General features: G+C 37.9%; 1 protein-coding gene across 1 annotated transcript; it reads right to left on the bottom strand.

Annotated features, from left to right (window-relative positions):
* Positions 1-3,898: 3,898 nt before the first annotated feature.
* On the bottom strand, positions 3,899-17,240 carry LOC103804686 (semaphorin-3C-like; the record flags this gene model as incomplete). Its single annotated transcript, XM_009077298.1, has 6 exons — positions 3,899-4,364; positions 6,205-6,335; positions 9,578-9,645; positions 13,497-13,654; positions 14,912-14,953; positions 17,152-17,240. Coding segments are annotated over 6 exons (902 nt in total), but the record flags the coding sequence as incomplete, so codon positions are not given.
* Between the last annotated feature and the right edge of the window lie 1,714 nt (positions 17,241-18,954).

Below are 18,954 nucleotides of genomic sequence, written 5' to 3'. Positions count from 1 at the left end.
TGTTATGGCCAAAGTACAGGACCAGCTGCAATATCTGATGCTCCAAGTATTATCTTGGACTTGTTTAATAGAGTCTATGGGATTGATTTTCAGATTATATTTTCTATAAGAAAAGGTCCTTATTTTTAACAGATATCTATAAAGGGGAAAACAACAGATTTTTGAAGATGTTGCAACACACTTTATTTTGTCAGGCAAATAGCATTTTAGATATTCAATTAAATAGCACTGTGTTAAACTACATTTTGTTCTTTCTTACACACTATATAATGCATATTCACTGTAATAACAGTTTCATCATGCTAGGAACTTATACACATACCTACACTTTGAGAAACAAGATTTTCTTAATAAAACACACATATCTACAGTAACGACAATTGCAAAGAACACATTGTTAGGTCAAGATTTCAGCAAACTTTACAACCTACACAGAATAAAAATAGCCAAAAAATATCATGGTGAAGTTCTTAGCAGAGAACATATCTTTACATTTGGTGAAGTTATGCCTAGAAGTCATTTTGCTTTTGTATTTCTTTTCTTTTTTTTTTTAAAGGAATAAAATTATATACATTATTTAGTAATCCTCAAAATAGGAAGTATTAAATAGCACAAATAATATTACAGTCTTAAGTTTTGGTGTTACCTACAGTAGAGGGTTACTTTAAAACAAATAAAAATTGCAGTTTGTCTAGTCTGTACATTTAAGGCCAAACTCTCAGGTGATATCAACCACAGTAGCTAAATGGACAGAAAAGAAGTTACATTAGTTTATACCAGCTGAGCATGTGGCTTCTGACTACTCTATACATGGGGGAAGGCTCCTAAAGCATTGGGAAAGGCTCCTAAAGCATGGAAGATTGGACCAGTTATGCACTGACAGAAGTTTACTGTGTATATACTGATGTTCTCATGCAGCAGGAAAAATGTTAGTTTAAGTATAATCCCTTAAACAGTCATACCATATTAATGGTATATGAAGCAGCTTTAAAAACATTATTTTGTAACCATATGAAACTCTGAGCTATGGTGAGTGAATCCCTTATTGCCAATATTCTATTAGAAAGAAGTGTAACTGTAATTTCCGAGGCCTAATGGGGGCCTATTAAAATATCACTGTACCTAACCACTTAAAGGGCAAATTGTACCCTTAAATACCTATTAATCACTGTATTCCATCTGGAAGCAATTATGATCCTCACAATAGACATTAATATCACACTAATTCTGCAGTGAATCTGCTGGGAGAATAGGAAGAGCATGGCAGCATACAGAATATATGCACTAGTGTCATTCCAGGAGGTAGTTCTATTTTGTGGCACTCGATTTTTTGGTTTGTCACTTACACACTTCAGAAGTCAGTCATCCTCAGGAAGGGAAAAAAAAGAAACAGATAAAAAAATCCAACCCAGTTTGCTGCACTGAACGTCAGCTGGGAAAAAAATGCCAAACCAAACCAAAGCCTTATTTTAAGAGAAAGTTGTGTGGAGACCTCAGAGCAATTTTCCTGGATCTGAAGGGGCTCCAGGAAAGCTGGAGAGGGACTCTGTGTTAGGAGCTGCAGTGACAGGACAAGGAGCAATGGGTACAAATTGAAAGTGAGGAAATTTGGGTCCAGCCTTAAAGTGTTCACACCCAATCTGTAGAAATGTTTATTAATTTCTCCTCTTGTCTGACAGCCAACCCCAACCCTGGCAGTGTTCACAGCCAGGTTGGATGAGCCTTGAGCAACCTGCTCTGGTGGGAGGTGTCCCTGTCCCTGGCAGGTGGGATTGGGACTAGACGATCTCTAAGGTCCAATCCAACCCCTAAATTTCTAGGATCCTATTTTATTTTTTTTCTATAGACTCTGCTTTGCCAGCTCTTGGGGCCAGACCGAAGAGCACTGAGGTCAAAAAGAAAGTTTCCTGATGGTTTCCCTAGGAAGAACCTTAGTCACATACTGCAGAAATCTGCATTTAGGCCTTGATTAAGGAAAGCACTTAACTACCTGGCAATGTAAGAGCAGGCTGGCACCACCATGCCTTTTGATGCAAGCACACAAATTAAATTAAAGGATCTCCCACCAGCATCAAAGAAATTTAGAGACATTGTTTAAGTGGTTGTATCAGGGCTCATTTCCCAGCTCTCCTGCATCAGGTGGTGATAAAGTGACACATCTGATACCAGGAAAATAGCAGCTTTACCTCCATTGCACTGGATCTTCATTCACAGGGCACAAACCCAGAGATGTTTCCCATGCCCTGTAGAGTTACTCTGAGTATTCTAATAGAAGCAGAATCAAAATAATGCCCAAAGAGCTTCAACAAAGACCCATTAAAACATTTTAAAGTCTATTTTTTAAATATAGTATCCATCTGTTTTCTCCGGGTTCAGAAATTACCTTCACTCAATTCTTTTTTCCCCAGAAATTCACTTTTTTTTTTTTTTTAACTTAACGTAGCTCAGTTTTGAGCTGAACATATCATAAATAATCACATTTTTTCTAAGGTACTAGGTACTAATACATTTTTACTCCCTGTTACCTGTTTTGAACAGACTCAGTGGCTTTCTGAACACTCATACACAGTAAAATGATTGAAGATTTGTCCCTGTTTTTTGGCATTAGTGTTGCTCAAAAAAAAAAGTGATTGTTTTTCCTAGCATGGCTTGATGCACATTCACCCAGTTTCAATGAAACATATTTCATTAGACCTGACAGCTGCTTCTTAAACACAAGATTTCTGTTTGAACCTGCCTCTCAAGTTATACTTTTTGGTTTCTGACCCAGACCCATTTTTCAGTTTTATTTTTCCCTCATTCTTTATTTTTTTCTTTTCTTTTCCTAATCTGCTTTTCAGTAGAGAATTGAAAATAGGAAGAAATGGGGATAATAACATGGAAAGGAAAAAGGGCACAAAGACTGGAAAATGGGAATGGTTGAATTAAAAATTTCTAGTTAAAATATTTGAGACTTTGAGAAAACAGTTGAAAAAAATAATGGTTTAAAATTTTCAAAGACACTTATGACTTGTTTCCACATTGTAGATCAACTCCAATTTAATCATGGGACAGATTAAAGACAATATATGTTTTTCCTTTCTGAGTAAACACTATACAGCACAGCTACATTCTGTCCTTTGAAAAAAATTGGAGTGTAATTCTTTGAAAAATAGCTACAGTACCTAAGTCACTTAGGTGTTTTTCAGAACTGTATGTATCATGAACATTCTCATGTTAGCTTTGTGCCACTTATAAAGCTATGTAGTGTTATAGGACACCCTATCTTAATAAAAATCAAGATGAGCAGAGCTACTTTAAGTTACATTCCAGACCTCATTAATTTATTACAACTCATCCGGCGCACAATAATCAGTGCTTCCTCTGATAAAGCTTAAATTCTTTCTTTGTTTTTCTTCTGTTTGCTCCTTCATTTGACCTCTGAATGAATGAAACATTTCTAGTGTACTTTGCTTGTTTCCTATCAGCATGCATCCACATGATTTGAACAAGGAGTGAAAGTTGTAAACCAGCAGTAAACGAGAAGAAATTCATGTTCTTAAATGCAGTGCAAGGAAGTCTTAGTACCATCCTACTCTGAGCATGCATCTTAACCCAGATTCTTTCTCCACCAGGCTAATTGGTACAGTTCCAGAGTTGCAAGGCATTGATTTTGAAAAAAAATTTCTATTAACTGTAATTAAATACTGAGATGTTAAAGGTGAATCTGGTTTAAGATGAATACCCAGTTCTGCTTCTAGCACAGCTTAGCGTCAGTTAGCATCTAGGAGAGAATGATGCTCTGAGTTATCTTCTTTAGTTGTTACACTGCATTTCATTGGGAGATGGATCTTTTCTGAGGCTTGTCGGATTTTTGTTCAATTTGTTATCTGATTTGCTCCAATTTGTTCTCAATAGACAAATATAAGCCCCCTACATTGAGGACAGATATCTACTACTACAAAATAAAATTAAGATCCAGGTAATTGATTCCTTCTATTTCTACTTTTCCTGCTATTGATAAGAGCCTTTAGTTTGCTGTAGTCCCCTCTCATCTTCTGGGATTCTTCCCTCTGCTGACCTGGCTGTCTACTGTCTTTGCAGTACTGGTTGATCATCTGCATCTCAGAGTGGCTGAAAGCTCCCACAAAGTCCTTGGGGTGGAACTGTAGAGCTCGCACTGAGCTGGCCCAGGTCCATGGGGACCACTTGTCAGTCATCACAGCCACCATCTCTGGATCCAGCACTTTGAAATTGATCTTTGCTAAGGTCTGCTTGAAGCTGTTCTCTGTTGCAATGCAGTGGTAAAGTCCTCGGTCGCTGTCCTGCACCGAGCGAATGAGGAGTCCTTGCTCAGTAGCTATGATCCTCTCATTCAACTTGACCTAAAGGGCAAAAAAGCAGAAGGAAGTGTGACTGAACGACACATTACTGGACCTTTTGGTAAGTTTCACTTTAAGCACAACTTTCTTTTTTAAAGTTATTATATTTTTATATATTTATCTCCCAGAGATCACTGTTATTGTTACTGTTATTAGAGAGTTTACCACAAGGTAAGTGTTGTTAAAGAAAATGACTTATATATTTGCAGTCCTTACATTACAATGATCAGGATGAAGACAAAGATGAAAATTTGGGAACTACATGAAATGAGTTTAAATAGCAGAGCTGAAGAAATGAACTTTTATTTGCCAGGGTTTCCCCTCTAAGAATGTCTCTTCCAGCATCAGAGATGCTGCTGAGACTCACTGGAATAAAGGTGCAGAATTGAGGGGGTAATTTGGCATTCAACACAAGGTAGCCTCTCGTTAAAAATTTTGATTTTGAACAGGTTCCTGGGGCTAACTTCTGAGGAGCTCTATCTTCTCTACAGAGTCTATAGCCTGGTATAAAAATTATCACTGCAGTGGCCTCAGATGGGACTCAGCTCATTGGAAACTAAGAGCAATTCTACTCTCCTATTTCCTTTCTGGCTTCAGACTCTGGACAGTCCCAGGAGATGGTCACATCACCTGAAAGAAGCAGGTTACCACAGCTTGTTGAGTTATCATCTGATTATAAATGACTATGCAGATGTCCCTTTGCATATCAGTTGTGAAGTAAAAATTGCTAGTTCAACCCATTATGAAAAAAAACCCCAGTTCTGGTATTTTATTTCTATTTTGCTACTGCATTTTGCATTATACCTGATTATCGTGGGAATTATTTTACTTATTATATTATTCTGATGTTGCAAACCTTTGTAGACATTGTGGAGGATTTCCAGAAATCTGAGAGCTTGAAGTGTAATGAACCCTTTGATTGTTTTAGTTTGCCTGTTGTTATTTGAAACTGCCTTCTTATACAGTTATTGAACATAAGAACAAAAAAAGAGATGTACTTCTTAAGGAAAGGGCTAAAGAACTTCACCTCTTGCCAGGACATGGCTTGAGACTCTGCAGAGTAAGTGAGAAAACTCAGTGAGAGGTTTGTAAGTCCCCTCTGTTTTTGGAAAATAGGCAAATAATGCTTTTCAGTATTTACAATCTATCAACAGACACCTCATTACTTAGCAGTTCCTTTTGAAAGATGTTTCTTTTTATTCATACAATAACTGCCTCGGATTTGAAATGGATTTTTTCCCCCTTTTACACTACTTAAGGAAGGCACATTCCCCATAAACAATCATACTGTATATTACAGTGCTGAAACTTGAGAGCCTTAGAGAGTGCAGTAATGGAAAATGTGATTGCACCATGGTGAGGAAATGCTTTTGTCAATACGTGTTCTTAGCCTGGACTTCTTTCTTGCTGGAGAAATCTTTCACATTTCTTCCATTTTTGACTTTTAGCTCTTCAATAGCACAGAGGGGCTACAGCATGCTGACTGCTTCCTGAAATTTATACAGGTTATTGCTTTTGTGCCCATTTCCTTAGATCAAGAAGTTCTGAATGCTGCAGACTTTCAGTTTGCCATTAGTAAGATGTGAAGGAAAAATCCTTTAATTTTCTGCTAGCTGTTCTGGTCTCACAGAAATCACTGGGGCTGAAGATGAAGTCCCAGCTACACTGAAGAGTTTGATCTTATTCAGATGAGTAAATGGTCATTGTCCTGCACCCACAGGAGTTCTCCAGCTCCACTGTATCCAGACTGCCTGATGGAAATACAGAGTGCCTCACCTTTACCTGAAGAGACTTTGTGATGCTTACTGAGGATCCTCCCAGAGCTACTGCTCACATTACTCACCTCTTTTCTCCTGTCATTGTCTTTCTGCAGCAGCCATTTAATAGAAGCCTGAGGAGATTTAGGTGTGCATTCTAAAAAGGTGGTGTTGTTTTTCACTCCATACTGAACTATTTCTGCAGCGTTTCTGTATGCTAGAAAGAAAAAGAAAACAGGTCAGGATACTGTCAATGGTAATTTGATAAAGAAAACAAGCAACTTTGCCACACAGATAAAACGAAGTGTATCTGATTCTGATATTGGGCAATAATCAGCAATTTAGGGGGAAAAAAGTTTGAAAGGCATGAAGTGAAATGTGAAGAGGTACATTCAGTACCAAATACCAATGTTTCCAATGCGACACGGCCTGTTCTGAGAAAGTAGGATGCCCATAGGCTGCTAAGATGGGATAACACATTTTTTAATGAGCTGGGGGATATGGTTGTATGCCCAAAACACAGCAGCATGCTCTAAAGAAGCCTCCAGCTGCTTGCAGCATCACATGGAGGAGAGAAAGGGCAGGCTGGGCTCCTGCTCCTCTGTTTCTCTTCCAAAACAAGGAAGGGACTTGGCTCTCAATCTGAAATGTGATGACTACATAGACAGGCCTGCAACAGAGAGCAGGACAGTTTTATAGCACTCCAGCAACATCTGGGCAAGTGCTGAGTATATGTCATCACATGGACTTGTTGTGTCCCTTTAAAGTCTCAATAGATGAACAATTGGCAGTCACCAACAGGAACATTTCAATGCTTATTGCTTGGTCTAAATCATATTTGTCCTGAAAACAATACACCTCCAGATTTAAAAGCTTGCTTCATATATGAAATACAACTCATTTATGAGAAAGGAGCAATGGATATCAAGTAATATGAGAAATGTAAATACCTGGAGGTCTACATGTCTAAAATCTGACTCTGTTTTTGCACAGTCCTAAGACTAGTTTCCTTCAGACTCTACTTTATCTCCCATTCTTTTCAGCTTCTTTCATCAACTGATATGTGAAATTGGAATCTATTCCACTAAGGGAAGGAGACTTTGCCTTGTTCTAGTCTTTCAAACTTTTTAGCATATTTATGACGTACCAAAACCAATTCTAACTTTTAGGAGAATAATATGGAAATATTTTGCAATCAAAGACCATAAGGTAGCAAATAACTTATTTATCTGTAGCTGAGGAACAGTGAGAATCAGAGGTATACCACATCATTATTTTTATGTACACTGGAACAAGGTGTACCACAGAAAGGCATTTTTGTTTGTTTAATTGATCAGTATATATCTAATGTCCTACTACTCCATACTACCACTAGTTATACATGCTAAGAAAAAGATAGAGAGAACACAAATGCATTTCTTTAATGGCTATAAGGACTAGCACAAGCATAACAAAATTAAACAGACATTGGAAGGCAATCATGTAAGACAATTAGTTCTTGATGATCTATTAGGTCTTGAAAATATGTTGCATGAGGAAGGGCTGAGAGAATTGCATTTGTTTAGCCTGGAGAAGAGGCTCAGGGGTGACCTCATGGCTCTCTACAACTACCTGACAGGGGTTGGAGAGAGGTGAGGGATGTCTCTCCTGCCATGGCTGCAGGGAGAGGATAGAGGGAATGGCCTTGAGCTGAGACAGGGGAGACTCAGATTAGATGTTACGAAAATATTTTCCCTGTTAGGGTGTTCAGGCACTGGAATAGGTTGCCCAGGGAGGTAGTGGAGTCACCATCCCTGGAAGTGTTTAAGAGGTGTCTGGATCTGTGCTGGAAGACATGGTTTAGGGTTTAGGGTTTCCAGTGGAGTGACACGTTAATGGTTGGATTTGATAATCTTAGAGGTCTTCTCCAGTCTTCATGATTCTATGATTCTGTGACTCTACGATTTAAAATTTACAATATGCCAAAAAAATTGAGTTTATACATGCTTAGAAGTCTAAGGCACACAACCTATCATGTTTAAACACTTCAATTCAACATGATGGTTCTCTATGAACTTGGAAGATTTCTTGCTATTTCTTGGCTCTCTGCTCTTTTGCCCTTTAGGTAGATTTCATTTTTTCCCCAAACATAGAAGTTTTGTTATATATGTCTCTAATTATATTTTGAAAGAGTCTAAATTGCTGTTTCCTTTTATCTTTTTTTTCCACTGGGGAAACAACTGCCCATCTACCTATGCTATAATCCACTGCTGCCTCCGAAACATCCTTTAGAAAGCTGCTAAAATATATCAGCCCATAAATACATCCACATGAAAAAAAAAGTGGTTGGAAAATAAGAAACCTGTTTCACAAGACTGTCCAGGTTGAAACATTTGTTTCCCCTCAGCCCAGAAGGCAGACAGTTGACATTCTCACATTTTCCATATGGAATGAGGAGACACCCAGCCTAGGGACAGACAATGGGTGGGAGGCCACAGCACATGCAGCTCAGGTTGCTTCATGATTCAGATCTTAAGTTCAATATGGATCTCAGGTGCATAAACTAACCTGGGGTCACCTTGTATAATTACCTGTTCAAGCTATTCAGCTTCATATAAATAACCTAATACTGAGTCATGGGGAAAGACCCATTTGAGCTGAGGGACTTACACCCAATGGACTGATGTGATTTTTTTTGCTCCAGAAGATTCTTCCAAGAGCCAGTGGAGACCATTTCAGCAGAATTATTATTGACAGAACCTTTCACTTGTAACTCTTAAAGCATTAGTCTTTTTTTAAAAAAAAAAAAAGGATAAAAAATTTACAATCAGGTCTGTTATTTGGTCTCCAGATGGTACAGATAAGAATGTACTTCAAAATCCAGACTCATAAATAGAGGTGAAAGGAACATAATTCTCTGATGTGTGTCCTTGTTCTGATGGCAAAAGTTGCCACCACCTAGCTCAGACATGTATGGGGTTGAAATAAGAAACTTGATAAAGAAATTTGGAAAGATTTGCTTTCCCACATAAAGGAATAATCAAAGCTCAAAAGACAAGCCTAGAACCTGATGTCTGCTGAAAAGTGTAATCCAAAACTCAATATGACATCAAATATTCAGAAAAATTCTGAGGTCCACAACTTAAATGAATAAAAAGGCATTCATAAAGACTTAAGGGAAATAGAAGCATAAAAGACATCAAATTAACTGTACCTGCTCTAGTCAACAGTGTCAATAGTGTCAGCCTCTCTTTTCTGGCGTGTTGAACTACGTATTTCATGGTTCAGCATTTTATCAGATATATGCAAGGTTCATGCAATTGCAAGGAAAGATCTTAAAACCAAATCAAAACAAAGCTCACAGTTGGAAAACAATGATGCTTTACCAGTAAACCACACAGATAAAATGAATTATGATGAATCATGTAAAGGAAATCCATGTGTTCTTTATATAGCATGAGGATCTCCAAATTATAGTACCTTTCAGGTTGAAGCCTCGGCACTGAGTCAGAGGGTTTCCATGTCTCACGTCTTGCCTACGACTCCTCCTGAAATATTTTGCAAAAACAAAAGGTTATTCCAACAGAGTTACACTGCAAATAAACACTTCTCTTTTTTTTTCGTGGTTTTGTTTTTCTTTTTTACTAAGTCAACTGTTAGGGATAGTTCATGACCTACTGTGAGTGTGCTTCACTCTTGGCAGTCTTGCTGGAGTGAAGATACTGTTTTAAGTGAATAATCAGTTTGCTGAAGTGAATAAAATGTGCTCATATCCAATGCCCTGTCAGAAAAGTATGATAGAGTGCATGTTCCCTCCTTGATTTCAGCAGGCACCTTATTTTTTTTTTGGTGCCTATAGCCACCTTGGTAGCAGAGTGACTGAAGAATTCATCCAGAATGGTGGAGAGCTAAGATTCTGTTCTGGCCTCTACTTGAGGGGATATGACTATTTCCAAAGCACAGTCAAACTCACCAAGTCTCCAAATACTCCTAAATGGAGACTTGGTTTTATAACCTGGATGACAGATGCAAAATCAAGATTCTGTAGCAAACTGGGATTGGGAATACTGATATTTCAGTCCTACTCAGCTAGGAGGTCATAGCTCATAGAATTCAGTGCATGAAAAGCTGGTATCCAAATTTCATATTCTTGATATGTAGTATTTTGTTTGCTGAATATTCTGGTAAGTTAGTTCAGTATTTATCAGGTTCAACAAAAAGATATGTTGTTGATAGATTGCTGCAAATGGATTCTGCTGGGATATGTGACACCTGCATTCTGAACCATACACTAAGGACTCACAGGATCAGAATCCACAAAAAGCCCCTGGAGCTCCAGGACCACTGAGTGAAGGGTGATGCCTCTACAGCCACATTATAGCAGGTAGTGCACAAACACCCAGAGACAGTGTTTATAATCCCCTGCCACCTGATCCTTCACTGCATTGTTTTAAAAGGAAACATTTGAAAGGTGATGTCTCGGAGGAGTAATTTCTGGCATTCCAAGTATAGTTTTGATGTTTACCACCAAAACCATTTCATTTTATGCCTTAGGTTCTTAAACCTTGTGAACTATTTATGTAAGTCAAAGGGGACAGTGAAGAATTTCTGAGTGAAATTCAGGATTCCTGTGCTGCTCCATGCTGTCAGAAATGGCATGTCCCTTGCATTAAACAGTTCTGAGAATGTAAACTTATAGTTTGATATTTATAAAAAGAAAAAAAAAGTGGTGGTTTGAAAATAATGATAATACTGTCAGGTGTTTTGTGAGGAGCCACAGTAATTCACTGGAGACAGAAGTGTCAAAAGAAGCAAATAAGCAAATGCATGCAGCAGAAAAGACTGTCTAGACTATGGGATTTGGCTTTAATTACCAATGTTTTCTCCTTCATAATCTGTCTTGTTAGATAAAGGGACAACTCATTTCCTACACATATGAAAAACAGATCTTTTTTTCCAGACAGTTTCAGGTGTTTGTTTTGGTTTGATATAAAGAGCAAACTGCAAACAAAATGTCAATGTGAAAGCAAGCCCCAGTGGAAATAACCCCAGGTGGGTGTGTGTAATGGGGATGGCACTGGAAACTGCACAGACTGAGTATACCTGACTGCTCCTTTTGGCAGCTATGTTAGTGTAGGAGTCAGGTGGCCTGAGACTTGGGGATTTTTCTTTTCTTTCCTTCCACCCTCTTCTGACCTTTGTTCCATGGAAGAAAACAATCAGTCTGCAGACTGGTGGCTGAATATTCTGAATGAAAGCAGTAAAACCCCCAAGTACTTTACCAATTACTGTATGGCCAGGCTGGACTTTACCTTTTAATCTCAAATAAGGAATGAATCAAGAAAACTTTGCAATAACAAAAGCAATTGGCTTTAATGCCAGGGGATGGCATTGTTAGCAGCTGTTTGGAACACTCAAGCAGATCCAAGCTTTCATAGAATCATAGGATCAGCAGTTGGTCACATTTACATTCAATATCCTCCTCATACCACTTGTAGGACAGGCAACTGAAACCATATTTTCAGAACATCCACACATGCATGTTGCAAATAGAAACAGAGTCTGTGACCTAACATGGAGCAGTAGGGTTGAGTTAATCCAACTCAAATATGCTTATACATATTGCCCCTCTTACACATCCACAAATAATCTGTCCTGGAAATTAAGGTGCCCAAACCTGACAAATATTGTTTCCTTCTTTGACAATATCTTCAATTTTAATGTGATTGAATTTCAGGGAGGACCCAAAATTTATCATATATTATACAAATTATAATTATACAAATTATACAAATTATAATAATGCCAAATAATTATTTGAAATAAATACATTCAAAATTGTTATTTAGAAGGAATCATAGAATCACAGAATCAACCAGGTTGGAAAAGACCTCCAAGATCATCAAGTCCAATCCTACCATGGTCACTAGCCCATGGCACTAAGTGCCACATCCAGTCTCAGCTTGAAAACCTCCAGGGATGGGGAATCCACCACCTCCCTGGGCAGCACATTCCAATGCCTGAGCACTCTCTCTGGAAAAAATCTCTTCCTAATCTCCAACCTAACCCTCCCCTGGCAGAGCTTGAGTCTGTGCCCTCTTGTCCTGCTGCTGGTTGCCTGGGAGAAGAGACCAACCCCCACCTGACTCCAACCTCTGTCTACTGTCTCCCTCCATGAGGGTACAGGACTAAAACCCAGTAACTGCATCTGGCCTTCTGCACCTGCAGCTTGGATGCAAGCAGTGAGCACAGTGGCACACAGTAGGTAAAGCTCTGGCACAGAATTATAACATAGAATCATAAAATAAAACCATAGAATCATTTGGGTTGGAAAAGATCTCCAAGATCATGGAGTCCAACCATTAACTCAGCCCTGCCAAATCCACCACTAAACCACAACCCTAAGCACCACTCTGTGTGCTTTGTGAATGCTTCCAGCAATGGTGAATCCACCACTTCCCTGGGCAGCCTGTTCTAATGCTTGACCACTTTTTCAGTGAATCAAGTTTTCATAATATCCAAGCTAAACCTCCCCTGGCACAACTTGAGGCCATTTCCTCTTGTTTTCTTGCTTGGTACCTGGTAGAAAAGTCCACCCCCCACCTGGCTACAACCTCCTTTCAGTAAATTGTAGGGGGCATACATCTGAAAGGTTTGTCTCCTCTGCAGTAATAGTTCATTGTGCATTCTGTGACTTTGTTTGTATATGAAGTGAAATCTGAGTAAGACAAGAGCTCACTACAGCCTCATGCTATTAAGCATTTCCCTTGGGAGAAGGAAAGAGACTCCTGTTTTGCATAAGAATTATGAGATGGACTATTAGCTCTGTTGTAAATTAAAAAGAAATTGCTTTTCTTGTCTGCTTTAATGAATTTCATGTCAAAACCCCCAAATCTGCAGGCATTACATGGAAATCGCATTTGTCTAAAATTTCCCTGGAAATAATTCTTCTCACTTAGGAGGAAACAAGGAACAAAAAAATATAAATGAGTTTATTCCTGAGACAGCCCAAGGGGTATTTAACTGTATTTAGAGCTTTCATAATTGCATCCATACTAAGCAACTGAAATTAAACAAAGAGAACAAATCTTTTACTGATTTTGTGTGCATGAGACAGGATTAATATTTATTAGAAACCATTTTTCCCTTTTCTTTTTTTTTTTTTTTTTGTCCATCACTTTAAATATGAAAAGCCAAGCTCTTTATCATACATTTTTGCAGCATGCAGTCCTAGGTGATGAATAATTCCAAGCACAATAGCTATGGAGGCATTGTTTGTACATGCTCAGGAAAGGAATGACATCCCACTTCTCCATCAGATTGCAACACTCCAGGCTACACAGAGGAACAAAAACATTCTTTCCTTGCAGACTTCACTGGGCTGCTTAATACTGCTCACCTTTTCCCTGTGGGATAAAACCTGGAGCAGGAGTTGCCATCCCAGGCGCAGTAGGGATCCCGTGCCAGGCAGCAGTCGGCACAGGCTGTGCCGTAGATGTGGCAGCGATGTAAGGACACCTGGGTGACTCCTTCATCTGAGCTCACATACAACTGTTGCTGCAGAAGGAAATGGAAAGATTTCTTTCAGATGTGGAGGAATTTCACCCCAGACTTGGCTAACACCCCTAAAAACCTTCGGATTAATTTTGGAATGAACTCAAGACCAAGAGGGGAGCCACTAATATACATAAAGTCAAGATCAACAGAAATCTTCCGGGTGAACAGGCTTATGTTATTTCTACCTTCCTGCTAGAAAAGACCTAGAAACACTGGGGAATGTTAATGGTTTTTTTGGACATTGAGTGCCATTGTTCTGTTCTGGGGCAGCCAGGCTGAGTTAATATCGCTCAGATTGGAGAATTTGGGTCTTATTCAGTGAGGATTATTGGCTCAAACCTTTGAACTAAGTATTTTCTCTGCACATAGTCACTTCAATAAATATTATGCAGAGTTCCTAGTTGGATTTCTCCAGTGCATAGATTTCCAAGATATAAAACCTAGAGATTATGTTGAGGCTTAGGGCCAGATTCTGATAGCCTTATATACCTGGCAAAATAAGCCAAAAGAACTTTCATAATAAATCAGGGCTTTTGCAAAAGAAGTTCAAAGTGAATAGGTCATTACCCAAATCTGGGCCCAAACAAGTGTTTTACTCAGAAACAATTCATCGATTATGCTTAAAATTTAAATTGAACAAAAACCTTGAAACTCCTTTGAAATTTTGGTCATAAAAATTTACACTGAATTCAATTTAGTGAATAATGTTTACTTAGTTTTGCAAAATATTGAGCAACATCTTGCTTTCAAAATCATGAAATACATGTTTTTAGTTTGGGTGGTTAACATTTCAGCAGAAATCCTCTCAGCTGTTTTCATCATTCTTATTGCCATCACTTAGTACTAATAAACAAACATGCACAATTGTACCATGGACACAACAGCTCCAACACTGCCTTTTAAATTGATCAGACAGACTTGCAGTGGGAAAATTTCTATTAAGGACTTTGAGAAATAAAAAAGACAAGGCAAATTTCCCCTTTTGCTAATTTTTTTTTTTAAAATTCTTTGATTTCGAAACAAAACAACAAAAAAATTGGCATCTTCAGCGAATTAGAAATGAGACATAATGAATGGAAATAGTTTTATCTTAGTGGCTCTGGGGCATATAAATACCTCTGCAATCAAGTTTTCCATACTCATTATGGAAAATTTCCCTATATTTATCTTGCTGCACAAGAACTGCTGTTCTAACAGCTTTAAGTCAATTTGCTTCTCAGTGAATAAGCAATAAGTAATCATTTCACTTTTCTTTACCTTTTTAGATGAAATCTTCATTGTTGTTATAGGAGAATTACTCTGAAAGACAAAGTTCCAAACCAGATTGTCAAGAAATATCTTTTTAATACTGTCCCAACATTAAAATTTAAAAATCACCAAGTGATATGATCTATATGACCTAAATCATCTCTAAGAAAACTACACATTTTCATGTCTTGAAAAGCCATTATTCACTCCTATCAATTTTTTGCTATTTTCAGAGCTAAACAAATGACATATATATGCTTGTCTCACAGAACATATTGTCTAAATTCAACGACATTATTACTTATGTGCATCAAAATGGTTTTGTTACACTTCTAATTAACCTGCATCTGTGCTACCTCAGCAATATAGGAGCAATGTGTTCTGAAGCCATTACCCTCACTCTGTGATAAGAAAAATGTTTGTTCTTTGAAACTGATGATAAAGAAAAATCATACAATAGCTCATGAGTATGTACATGATCCAGATATGACTATGTCATATTTCTCCTACAAGTTATCTAAGTGCATACAGTTTGGTTACCATCCAACATATAAATTCAGATTATCAATATCTAAAATATTAAAAATGACATGTATGTTATAGAATGTTTCTTTCCCAGGGACAGTACTGTATACTACTGTGTGTCATCACAGCAGTCTATTAGTGTCTGTGTCCAAATCAAATGTTAAAGAGCTGGGAATGGAATTATTACATTCCATGCCTTAAGCAAGTGATACAAGTCATTATGCTCATCCAAACAAGTGATAAAATTGATGGTAATAAAAATGTTCTGCATTTTTTTAAGATTTAGCATTTGCTAATAAGTTTCATGGAATACATATGTCACAAAGGAAAGACATAACAGTGGGCTAGGATTAATTGCAGTGGACTACAACACAGCAGGGAGGGTCAGGCCTCAAAATTCTGGCTGTGAATCATGTGAATTGGCAGAGCTTTGAAGGAGTTTAGAGCTGCTGCAGTACTTCATGAACTGTCTGGAGACTCAAGGTCAAATGCAACATTGGATCTGATGCCACATTCTCCTTTCCTTGCTTATGCTCTGGTAGAGAATCACTGCTTTGCTCCACTCCATATTTACTTGCACACAGCCAGTGATCTCATCCCTGCTCCCTTGGCAAGACTCATCTAAGTCCTGCCATGCTGCCCACATGGATTGCAGCAATAGAGGTTATGATATAATGATTTTTAGGGTTCAGGATAAAAAGGTCTGTGCATAGAGGCCCAGAAACAAGGTTTAGAGTGAGGATTCCTCTCAGCCCATCTATCTTCTTGCTGTATTAATGTTTCAGTAAATGGAATTGGCAGCACTTTGGTGATGGATATGTTTTAGGTAATATTGCTCAAATATATCTTCTTTATAGGGAAATCTTCAGCAAAAGCCTAGAAAGGCTAATTATGCCTTTATGAGGGTTAACACAGAGCGGACTCTTTTCCTTAAAGAAAATGTTCATACTGCCTAGAAGAAAAAAAAAGCTTAAATTTTTCTTTTTGTGTTCCCTCAATGAAATAGAAAAAAGCCCATGACAAAACTCTTAACTAAGTTTATAGATACCTACTACCATTTGCCCTGAGATTACTGTTTAATGAATAGCCCATTCAAACACTTGAAAGGCATTTTTCAACATGAGGGGGAACGTTTTCTTTAGGTTATACAAGCTGTTACATGCCAGAGTGATTGACAGAGGCTATTCCCTTATTTCTCCTTGTAGTTTTTGTGTTTCTTTTCAGCTTATGTTGTGTTAAGCTTGCAGCTTTCTTGACTCCAGAGGCATGTGGCCTTGAGGAACTAGAGTTAAGCAAAAACAACACTAGTTTGATTCCATTCTGCAGCTCAGAATCAGGAAGATTATCAGATAATCAAAGTACAGAAATCTTAGATTCTATCCATAAATAGTGACAGTCTCAATACATGATGCCAATGATCAAAGTTGCTTCTAGCAGCCACTATAACATTATCACATAAAAATGTGATTATCAAAATCCTTCTAGCCAATATAACAACCTAAAATATAGGCAACTCAAATATAGGAGAAAAAAAAACCCTCGGCTAGCTACAGCCCTCATAACAGTGGACATTTCATGGTCCTCTTTGGGTGGTTATCAAGCTGACAATATGCACATTTACTTGATCTTCCATCAGGTCACAGCTGCCCTTGCCAAAGTCTGTTAGAACAAAGTGTTTGTGTGAACATACACATTGGAAGAGTAAAAGCAGAAGCAAGCCAAACCTGAAAAACCTCCAGCTCTTCTAAAATGAGTTCTCCACTTGCAGAGAAGTTGGTGGGCAGGACTACAACTTTTTGTACAGTTCCTTGATCTGGAAAAGATGAGAACAAGTGAGTCCATGTGACAGAGAGAGAGAGAAAGAAAAACTCAGATTAACCTTTATTCATTATGAAAAGAAACCATCAAAGCAAGCACTATGACACAGAGAAAGGTAAGAAACATGAAAAGAAACCATCAAAGCAAGCACTGTGTCATAGAGAAAGGTAAGAAATGTGTGGTATTTCTGGGGTTTGGTGTTAGAAAGAACAGTGATTCCTTCTGTAAGAAAACTATATATAGCATTGTTCCAATATATGAACATAGAGAAGTCGTGGTGAGATTGGAGTTACTACCATTACTGTTACCATTCTACACAAAAAAGATCAAACCAACCCAGTATCTTCTGTAGAAGTTGCTGTACAGACACACAGCCAGAAGCAGAATCTATTCTAATGATCTTAAAGCAAAACATAGCAATAGAAACAGGTAAAAGGGAGCTACAGCAGAATTTAATATGGAATCATAGAATCAACCTTTGGTTGGAAGAAACCTCAAAGATCATCAAGTCCAACCCTACTGTGGTCACTAGCCCATGGCACTAAGTGCCACATCCAGTCTCAGCTTGAAAACCTCCAGGAATGGTGAATCCACCACCTCCCTGAACAGCCCATATATATTCATATTCATATATATATTCATATATATTCATATCCAGTAGTAAAACACTATGACAACTGATGACATGAAATTAAACCTTCCCAAGAATAATTATATCTATACCTAAACACAGCAAGATATAAGCTTTTTTAAGAAGCCAAACAATAATCAAGTCTGTTACATATTGACAGGAATTAATATTTTGCTCTATAAAAAGGAAAAGCAAGGTGAAGATACTGCAGCTATTCTGTCATGACTCCCCTCTCCAAATACAGTTTCAAGCATCCCAAATCCACTCAGATCAAAGGAGCAAGAAGCAGGAAGGATACGCCAATGACAGTGTTTTTGCAGAGCAGATGTGATGAGTGAAACCACAGGGAAATTTGTGATTAGTTTTCCAAATCATTATGTGAAAAGAATATCTGAGATGAAGGTGTCCATCTGTGAAGGCTCTTAATGGCCACTGAAGTATTTCTGATAGGGTAGAAAAGGCAGACAGTGGGAGAATCACAAGGACAAGCATTTTGACTTGGAAAAAACACAGCACATAGAATTCCTCTTGCTTGGAAGGCCTAGAAATTAGGCTGAGTAGAATAAACCTATTTGCTCAGTATCAATTCAGAGGCATGAGAACACATGGTAGAGATTCTGTTTGGCCTTCAAAAGTTTTATGAGCAGTACAGAGGAGTGTGGTTAGTAAAACCTTAGTATAGCACAATATAAGCAAATATCTACATGTAGTTTCATGAATTTGATACCAAGGAAAGGAAATTTTACCTTCCTGTTTGGCAATTCATAATGTAGATGACATAAGTTGAAAAAGAGCAATTTTGTTTTTGCTTTAAGGTCAGTGACTAAATTCAATAGCTACAGCACAAGTTGGTTGCTGTAAATAAATTACAGCTTCTTATTTCCCTGGAGGAAAGCAGCAAATAATAATATATACATATTGTGTACCAAGGAGGAAAGCAGCAAATAATAATATATATATATTGTGTACCCAAAAAAAACTTATAAAGGTTTAAAGTCAGAATATTGATATTTAATGACCTGACCACACACAGAGAGTACATTGCAGTATTTTGTCTTTAAAAACGAGAAGGAAAAGA

Source organism: Acanthisitta chloris, unplaced genomic scaffold (genome assembly GCF_000695815.1).
Source record: "Acanthisitta chloris isolate BGI_N310 unplaced genomic scaffold, ASM69581v1 scaffold40266, whole genome shotgun sequence".
In the NCBI taxonomy this organism is placed as follows: Eukaryota; Metazoa; Chordata; class Aves; order Passeriformes; family Acanthisittidae; genus Acanthisitta; species Acanthisitta chloris.
Note: the sequence above shows the minus strand (reverse complement) of the source record. Positions and strands in the feature narration are given on the sequence as shown.